General features: G+C 44.0%; 5 protein-coding genes across 5 annotated transcripts; 2 read left to right on the top strand and 3 right to left on the bottom strand.

Moving 5' to 3' along the window:
- Nucleotides 1-847: 847 nt before the first annotated feature.
- On the bottom strand, nucleotides 848-1,074 carry LOC108609633 (uncharacterized). The gene is made up of 2 exons (XM_089466032.1): nucleotides 935-1,074; nucleotides 848-873 (listed from the first exon to the last, which is right to left on the bottom strand). Exons 1-2 carry the CDS (start codon nucleotides 993-995, stop codon nucleotides 848-850), a joined length of 87 nt encoding a protein of 28 aa, XP_089322158.1. The 5' UTR covers nucleotides 996-1,074.
- Nucleotides 1,075-1,195: 121 nt separating this feature from the next.
- Nucleotides 1,196-2,436, bottom strand: LOC108610408 (mitochondrial inner membrane protease ATP23 homolog). Its single transcript, XM_018002492.2, has 2 exons — nucleotides 1,620-2,436; nucleotides 1,196-1,455 (listed from the first exon to the last, which is right to left on the bottom strand). Exons 1-2 carry the CDS (start codon nucleotides 2,247-2,249, stop codon nucleotides 1,255-1,257), a joined length of 831 nt encoding a protein of 276 aa, XP_017857981.1. The 5' UTR covers nucleotides 2,250-2,436; the 3' UTR covers nucleotides 1,196-1,254.
- A 182-nt stretch (nucleotides 2,437-2,618) lies between these two features.
- On the top strand, nucleotides 2,619-4,691 carry GCS2beta (glucosidase 2 subunit beta). The gene is made up of 2 exons (XM_018002487.2): nucleotides 2,619-3,728; nucleotides 3,785-4,691. Exons 1-2 carry the CDS (start codon nucleotides 2,732-2,734, stop codon nucleotides 4,423-4,425), a joined length of 1,638 nt encoding a protein of 545 aa, XP_017857976.1. The 5' UTR covers nucleotides 2,619-2,731; the 3' UTR covers nucleotides 4,426-4,691.
- Nucleotides 4,615-5,384, bottom strand: Lamtor3 (Late endosomal/lysosomal adaptor, MAPK and MTOR activator 3). The gene is made up of 3 exons (XM_018002498.2): nucleotides 5,225-5,384; nucleotides 4,965-5,163; nucleotides 4,615-4,845 (listed from the first exon to the last, which is right to left on the bottom strand). Exons 1-3 carry the CDS (start codon nucleotides 5,266-5,268, stop codon nucleotides 4,708-4,710), a joined length of 381 nt encoding a protein of 126 aa, XP_017857987.1. The 5' UTR covers nucleotides 5,269-5,384; the 3' UTR covers nucleotides 4,615-4,707.
- Nucleotides 5,385-5,499: 115 nt separating this feature from the next.
- Nucleotides 5,500-8,184, top strand: fws (Conserved oligomeric Golgi complex subunit 5 four way stop). Its single transcript, XM_018002483.2, has 4 exons — nucleotides 5,500-5,647; nucleotides 5,725-6,340; nucleotides 6,399-7,493; nucleotides 7,546-8,184. Coding segments are annotated over exons 1-4 (2,295 nt in total). The 5' UTR covers nucleotides 5,500-5,645; the 3' UTR covers nucleotides 8,128-8,184.
- Nucleotides 8,185-8,202: the final 18 nt, after the last annotated feature.

Here is an 8,202-nt window from a genome sequence, read left to right as displayed (position 1 = left end):
TATAGCCAGATATGTGAATATTATTAAGTCGTAGTTTCCACCTCCGACGAATCTGGCGCATCGTCATCATCATCATCAGAACCTATGGAAAGTCTGCTGGGATTACTCGATATTTAGAGAGAATTCTACTTACTGGGAAATATCAGACCCATGATGAAATCAAATATGCCGCCCAATAGATCCCAAAACATATTCTACTCGTCAGGCCTAACGTGCTGTAACTGAATCATAGCGATGCCCCATTTGGAATATTTAGTTTGTGTGCGACAGAGCTCATTTAATGAGCCGTAAAGTTAGCCCTAATCAATCACGATTATATCACAATTATATTGACCGCTGCACCCGAACTATTAGGTCAATGGCATGCTGATTCAATTCCTTCGAAAAATGAAATTATATAACAATTGCTGTTCAAAACAAATTTATTAATAGATTCCGTAGATGTCGGACATTTTTAGTTGTAATAATAATCATCATCATAGTATTCTCCAAAGTATTCCTCATCAGCTAATGTATGGAGAGAGAGAAGGAAGGAGATTCTAGATTATATATGTAGAATTTCTATATAGACATACATACATATATATACAGATCTATATAGATCATATTGACTTACTGATATCCGAGAAAAACAGATCGTTGAGAAAGGCCACAAATATCTCCACAATGGCGCAGCAATCCATTTTGATAAAGTTTTAAAGTATTTCCATGATTTTCAACAGGGTTTTTATAGCTTGAATTTTTATATTTAGTTCTTTTTACTTGTATTTTACTTTTTTTTTTTAATAATTTAATTAATGTATATTTTTATTGTTCCGTCATCGTTGGGCTACTTTGAAACGCCTTTTTAATTGTAATCGTCGCTGTCATCCGCTAGCAAAAGTTAGTTTTATATTATTATAAAATATATAATATTTTTAACCATTTTTCTTACTGCCAAACAATATTTCGCCTATGAATTCGAATATAATGCCGATAATTTCACAATCCTCCATGTTTTGCACGCTGAGAAAAACTTGACGCAACTTAAAAGCCAAAGCGATTTGGCTTCATATAAATCCAAAACATTTAATTTTTTTTGCATTCAACCTTGAAAAATATCCATAAAAGTTGATGTGCAAAATTAATTTAATTAAAAACAATTATAGAAACAAATTGGTTGTTTAATAATCCATTGCAATAATTGCCCTTGGCGTAGTCTTAAAATTAAATTTTATTGAATTTTTTTGAGCTTTAAAAAAAAATAAAGCAAAACTAATATACATCGTAGCCGTACAACGGCGCCTCCATGAACGCCTTTTGCTGATCCATCGAATTACGCCGTATTCTACGTCCGATGGGCTCCAGATCCGCATAGCACTTGGGAAAGACACGCTCGACGGCAGCTACGGCCTGCTCATGGGTTACATTTCTCACAGCTAGCACCGAGGCCAAGGCTTTGGATTTGACACAGTTCTGGAAGATTTCATTTGATAAGGTTTAGCAAAAAAAAAATAAATAAATAAATAAATAAATAAACAAATAAAACTAACTAGTTTTATAGGTTCTAAAATCGAGACATACAGATCTAACATCCATATTAACAAACTCAATATAATCTCAATTCTTATTTGATATACCTGATGTGCTTCCTTGACATTAAAGGGCGATGCATCGCCCTGCATCATGGCGCTTAGGAAGGAACAGTGAGCCAGATTTGCGGCACGTATTTCCGTACATGCCAGATGATCCACATTGCGGAAATCCAAATCGTTATTGCAGTAGTCGAACATATGAATCATTTCGTGGGTGAGCACACCATGCACCATGCTCTTGTTTTTCGCCATATTTTGGCAGACAACAATTTGATTGAGCACGGGATCGTAGCCACCGGTTACACTGGGATCGCACACCTCGCAGGAAATGTGACGCCGCAGATCCATGGGACAGCCAGAGCTGCGAAGTGCCCCCATCATCAGCTTCACCAGTGGGCCATTCTTCACACACCAGTAGACATTCTGTTCACACTTGTAGCGATCGAGGTTCTCCTGACCCTCCATGCCGAACAGTATGCGCGACCATTTAGGCTTGAAGGTTTCGCCGCGACGTTCCGGATAGAGATCATAACCCCATTCTTTACGCTCCGTTTTGGGTTGCTCAGCGTCTGGCTTTGTGTCCGGCACGGGCTTTTCATCTGGCACTGCGGCATCTGCTGGAGTCGGATCTGTTGCCGCAGCCGCTTTGGCCCAAACTTGTGTCAGGAAACCCATAATTACTGTTATTCAAGATATTTGCTACCGAACTAAGACTGGACCAAGTTAAATAACAAACCGGCAGCTGATTGTCAGAGTTGCCAGTGCGCGCAAATTAATGTGTCCACACACGCTAAAATATGGATATCAGCATAAGTTGCCATCTGATCTACACACATACAACTAGTGTAAGCAAACAAGTAGCTACAACTACTTAAAACTGTGCGGACACATGTTTAGCATACTACAAATGACTGCAGTATATTTATTTAGTATTTGTTAGTCATCTCTATTGTATTCCATCTACAAGTTCTAGGCGAAGTGTCGAAATCCACATTCTGACGTGTGTGACCCACATTGAATAACTGCTGTGTTGCGCTGTAAGTCAGATTTGGTATTTTTGCAGCAACAGCTTGCGGCACACTTAATTGCAGACCGGCATTTACGAGTGTAAAATTTCCACGTAATTCTTTAGCAAGTGCGCGGACTCTGTTTTTAATATGCAGCAAAAATTTTTACAATTACTGTTAATAGCTTTATTTGTATATGCATTAACCGGTGTTCAAGGCATTGATGTACCACGGCCTCGCGGCGTTTCTTTAGTGAAGGCTCCGCTTTACCAACCGCAACCGGATGGAAAATGGAATTGCATCGATGGAAGCAAAACAATACCATTTACTCAGATAAATGACGATTACTGTGATTGCGCCGATGGCAGCGACGAGCCCGGCACCGCGGCTTGCTCCAATGGACAATTCCATTGCCTTAATACCGGCCATCAGTCCGTTGACATTCCTAGCTCTCAAGTGCAGGATGGAATCTGCGACTGTTGCGATGGCAGCGACGAACTGGAGGAGTCGCAATGTGAAAACACTTGCGTTGCCTTAGGTGCCGCCGCCGCCATTCAACGTCGCAACGAAGCGGAGCTACATATGAAAGGTGCCGAGAAGCGGCAGGAGATGATCAACCGGGGCAAGCAACTGAAAGCGGATCGATCAGCACGTCGTTCCGAACTGAATGCGCGCATCAAGGAGCAGGAATTACTCAAAACTGAAAAGGAGCACCTTAAGGCCACTGCCGAAGCGCTAGAAAGTGAGGCCGTGGAAGCTTTCAAGGAGCAACAACGTGAACTAGATGCGGTCACAGCGCAGGCGGAGCAAGAGCCACAGCAAATGCGACAAGAGGCGTCGCTCACATTTGTGCGCTACGATACCAACAAAGATGGCTTCGTGGAGATCACCGAGCTGATGGTGGACATGAATCTCGATCGGGATCGCAATGGAGTTGTCACTGTGGAGGAGGCCAAATATTTCTTGGACGAACGCGACCGCATGGACCTGGATGCCTTCATCACCCTGGCCTGGCCACGTATCAAGCCACTAAAAATGTTAGCTGATGGACTGTTCCAGCCACCAGTCCCCACGCCAGCGGAGGAGCGAGCGCCTCAGCAGGACAACACAAAAGATGCCGAGCAACTGGACTCGGAGCCAACTGAAGGTGAGAAAAAAATGAGATTTGAGTTTGATTGATTTTACTTAACCTTTAATTTGCAGAGCATGCGGACATGGATGTGCCCGATGAGGAAGACGGCGAGGATGAGGAACAGTACGATGATGAGGAGCCCGATGTGGGCGTTGGCGAAGCTACGCCAGATGTAGAGACAACCACAGCGGCGCCCATCTACGATCCGGAAACCCAGCGTCTGATCGAACAGGCGAACGAGGCGCGCAATGCGTACGAGGAGGTGGCTCGACAAATACGTGAAATCGAGCATGAAATCAAGGAACTGGATGAACAGGAGGGCAAAGACTATGGACCCAATGAGGAGTGGTCGGTGCTGGATGGCGAGTGCTATACCTTTGAGGATCGTGAATATGTGTACACACTGTGCCCCTTCGACCGGGTGTCGCAGAAGCCGCGTAACGGCGGAGCCGAAACCACTTTGGGTCGCTGGGATCAATGGGTAGGAGAGGGCGCCAATAAATATAGCAAACAAAAGTATGCACAAGGCGCCGCCTGCTGGAATGGACCGCAGCGCTCGGCCATTATCAATATCAAGTGTGCATTGGAGCCGCGCATCACGTCGGTTAGCGAGCCGAATCGCTGTGAATACTATTATGAATTTGAGACGCCCGCCGCTTGCGATCGTGATGCCTTCACAGCCTCTGCACAGAGCCAGCACGACGAGCTTTAAGTGAAACAATCTAGCTAAAACGTTGATTTGGAGCAAACAATCTTTGGAATGTATTCTAGTTTTAAAACAAACAACAAAGTGAAAAGAGAAAAGGAAAGAACGATAGGGAAGTTAATTGAAATGTAAAGTGATTTGCTGATCATTCCCCATAGGTGGCGCTCATCATTGTGCGAATCAGTCGTAGACAAATATTATTCAGCGTATGCATTTAAGCCAAGTAAAAAGTTTCATTTTTTAAATATACACATATACTACTACATTCGTAATTGTACAAAAGCGTTTTCATGGCTCTGTTACGGCCAGTTTCATTTCCTCCAGGTAGCCATCCACTTGGTGCTCCAGCGCCAGAATGTGTCCCGTGTTGCAGTCCTCAGCGCCAACGAATGTCAAAATCAATGGCAATTTGATCATTTGCACCACCTGTCGGAGAAGAGTTGAAACTTGATATGCTTATAACTGTTTGTATGCATGGCCATGGAGTACTTCGTACGCGACAATCTTATAATTCTTATACACTCCCTCACAAATCCCCCACCCACCTGGTAATTGGAGTACATGGAAATAATTGTTTTATTGCGCCCCAGGCCCAGTTTGCTGGCCTGATCACTGGCTGTGGTAAATGTGGGTATAAACGACGGCATCAATGCGAAGTCCACATTCTTCTCCTGGGTGTTGCTGACTCGTAGGAGTGGCACTCCATCTCGGTCCGTTATCTGTATGACGTAGAGGCCGCTGACCCTGCACCAAAATTCAATTTTTAATCAGCAAGCTAGCAATTGTTGCTAAATAGAAAACCTACTTCTGCAGCAAACCTTTGAAGTAATTCTTGATGTCATCGGACATTGCACAGTTAACAATAAAAAATATATATTGGAATTTTATCTTCTCCGCGAAACAAAACAAAAATAATAAAATTGCCTAAATCAAAATACCAAACGATAGTCAAAATACTCAACCTAATATTTGAATATTTCTGAGATAATTGAACTCAATAGTAACAAAAAAGGTAATTAAGGCATAAATAATTATTTTATGTTGATTTTATTTTTTTAATTTTAATTTTAAAACATACAAACATAAAAATATATATAATCAATCAAAGAACAATCGCCTTAAATGGGCCCCACAAAAAAATACCAATTGCGTACAAAACCAAAACAAACAAAAATTGACTAAATTAGACATAACGGCTATATAAATACTAATCCGAAGGAAAGGCAATGTACGTGTATTGTTTTATTTGTTAATGCTTAACTAGCTGATTTAATAATAATAATTGATTATTAAACACAATTTTAGGGTATCCAATGCGATGGCTGGTAGTACAACTAATACCAGAAATGATAAATCCAGTTTGGATAGTGATGACGACTACAAATCTGCCATGTCACATCTGACCATTAGCCTGCAAATACAGGAGCTCTCGAAACGTCTGCAGAACACCACCGAGGAACTGCATCAACAGGTGCGTGACAAGCATGGCGCATTGCTGCAGCAGGCAACACATGCTGGCCGTTTCGATGCAGCACTCAACTCGCTGGCCGAGGACGTGCAACGAGTTCGAGCCACAGGACATCGTCTGAAGAGCCAAGTTGATGGCCAATATCAGTTAGTGGAGAATCAGACCCAAGTGCTGGGTCGACTGCATGACGTGTCACACTTGCTGCGCTCTGCTGGCACCTTGCTCACGCTGACGGCCAAACTGAAGAACACGAAAGATGTGCTAAGGCAAGCGGAGCTGCATTTCGAGCTGGGACAGTTGATAGAAGACAAGGATCTGAAAGACATTGAGTTTATACAAGAGGAACGTGCCTATGTGCTAAGCTCTAGACAAAAGATACGCAACCTCACCCAAATGCAGCTGGTCACCGGTCTGCAGGAGCGAAACCAGACACAAGTGGTGAATGCTCTAAAGGTAATCTTATAGCTAAAGTCTGTCCAAAATTCTACATCCCTTTAAAAATCCTATGCAGATATTTATGAACTTCAACACGCTGGAGAAATCCCTTGAAAATCTACTTGCCACATTCATCGCCGACATGGAACAATCGCTGAAGGAATGCTTCGCAGGCACTGATATATCCGTGCTCAATAAAGCGGATCCCGTGCGCTCGCCCACCCATGGTAGCAGTAGTTCGAGCAAGTCTCAGGCTAGTCGAGGGCCTGGTAAGGCGCCACAGTTAACTACAACGCAAAATTTTCGCGCCAAGTTTTGGAAATCGCTGCACTGGCTGTTATACGATGAGCTCTACGAAAGCTGCACCCAGATCAAGCTGCTGAAAATGTCGTTGGAGCAAATTAATCAATTTGGCTACACCAGTGAATCATCAGACCAATGCATTCCACAACGCTTCTGGCAGCGCGTGCAGCAGCTGTTGCGCAAGTCCTTTGACGAGTGTAGCCAACATGTCAACCAGACCCTGCAGGAGGGCTTGTCCAAACTGCTCACTTCGGCACGCGGACTTGAACAGCGACTGAACAATGAATTCCAATTTGATAACGAACTCTTTGCGCCGCTAGAGGTGGGCTATGTGAGTAAATGTGCCGCCAATCTTAAAGCCTGCTTGGCTGGCGTGGATTTGCCTGGGAATGAGACCGTGGATAACTTCATAAGAGTCGCCTCCTCGGAGCTGAGCGCTGCATTGATCGATAGCCGGCTTAGCGTTGCGATAGCGAATGTTTTCGTTGCCTGCGGCAAGGAGTTGTGTACCAAACTCGAGGCACAGATCAAGCTAGGCGCCGATTCCAAGCAAATTGTGGACTTGCCCAACTTGCAGCAACAGCAGAATACGCAGCTGGCGAATGTACTGTACTACTATAAGGACTCGGTGCGCCGTATGTTAAGTGATCTCCACCTGCAGTTCGAACGGACGCCAGGTGCTGCACGTACGATCATCGCCCGCTCGTTGGATCAGGCGGATTTATTGATTGGCACCATATTGCAGCAGATTATGGAGTCGATTATCACAGCCATTAGCATCATTATCCTAAGCATGCATCGGGAGCCGGGACTCAATACGGATCGACTGTCGACAACGGGACCATCCATGTATATGAAGGAGCTACAGGTAAGTAAAATGTGTCCATAATTGAATACAACTCATATGTTTGCTCCCGCAGGAGTTTGTCACCCGGTCGTGGTCGCACCACATCGAACTCTTCGATGATAAAGAGATGACTGGTAAATGTGGCCAGGAGTTGGCTAAGCGTTGCATCGAGCTCTTTATACACAACCTGTGCATACTGCGACCATTGAGTGCCGCGGGCCGACAGCGACTGAAGCACGATTGTCAGCATATGGAACAGGCATTGAAACCTCTTTGTCCCAATTTCGCGGAACTGGGCAAACCCTCGCGTTTACTCCGCGCAATGTCTTTGCTGATTGTGCAAAGCCCTCAGGAGCTGGTGAAGCAGTCAGTGGGCGCGGATTCACTGGTACCAAGCTATGTGGTACTTCTTCTCATGTTTGGCCATGCCGGAGCTGAACTCCAGTCACCGCACACAACTGCAAATTGGTCGAATGAACGCCTGATTGAATGGCTGGATGGGCATACGGCAGAGCGCGAGAAGTTGGAGTTGATATCGGGTGCATTGCAAAGATATCGAGATAATGCCAGGCGCAAGAATATTCAACAATATGATGAGATATATCCCATGATGGTGGATTACTTTGAGCAGGCCTTAAAGGCAATAAGTGTATAATCTATTCATTGCAATCCTTAAATATGTATTTATCTAATAAAGTATTTTACTTGACTACCTAACTGTTATTTATTT

Source organism: Drosophila arizonae, chromosome 3 (assembly GCF_054131065.1).
Source record: "Drosophila arizonae isolate 15081-1271.41 chromosome 3, UAZ_ARI_1.0, whole genome shotgun sequence".
In the NCBI taxonomy this organism is placed as follows: Eukaryota; Metazoa; Arthropoda; class Insecta; order Diptera; family Drosophilidae; genus Drosophila; species Drosophila arizonae.
The sequence above is the reverse complement of the archived record's forward strand: the minus strand, read 5'-3'. Positions and strand labels throughout refer to the sequence as shown.

Coding starts and splice junctions, on each gene's coding strand:
- fws (XM_018002483.2), top strand. Junction 6,341..6,398: donor AAGTGGTGAATGCTCTAAAG/GTAATCTTATAG, acceptor AATCCTATGCAG/ATATTTATGAACTTCAACAC. Junction 7,494..7,545: donor TGTATATGAAGGAGCTACAG/GTAAGTAAAATG, acceptor TTGCTCCCGCAG/GAGTTTGTCACCCGGTCGTG.
- LOC108610408 (XM_018002492.2), bottom strand. CDS start 2,249: ATGGGTTTCCTGACACAAGTTTGGGCCAAAGCGGCTGCGGCAACAGAT. Junction 1,456..1,619: donor ATGTCAAGGAAGCACATCAG/GTATATCAAATA, acceptor GAAATCTTCCAG/AACTGTGTCAAATCCAAAGC.
- Lamtor3 (XM_018002498.2), bottom strand. CDS start 5,268: ATGTCCGATGACATCAAGAATTACTTCAAAGGTTTGCTGCAGAA. Junction 5,164..5,224: donor TTCAAAGGTTTGCTGCAGAA/GTAGGTTTTCTA, acceptor ATTTTGGTGCAG/GGTCAGCGGCCTCTACGTCA. Junction 4,846..4,964: donor CCATGTACTCCAATTACCAG/GTGGGTGGGGGA, acceptor CTTCTCCGACAG/GTGGTGCAAATGATCAAATT.
- LOC108609633 (XM_089466032.1), bottom strand. CDS start 995: ATGGAGGATTGTGAAATTATCGGCATTATATTCGAATTCATAGGCGAA. Junction 874..934: donor AGGCGAAATATTGTTTGGCA/GTAAGAAAAATG, acceptor AACTTTTGCTAG/CGGATGACAGCGACGATTAC.
- GCS2beta (XM_018002487.2), top strand. CDS start 2,732: ATGCAGCAAAAATTTTTACAATTACTGTTAATAGCTTTATTTGTATAT. Junction 3,729..3,784: donor GGACTCGGAGCCAACTGAAG/GTGAGAAAAAAA, acceptor TTTAATTTGCAG/AGCATGCGGACATGGATGTG.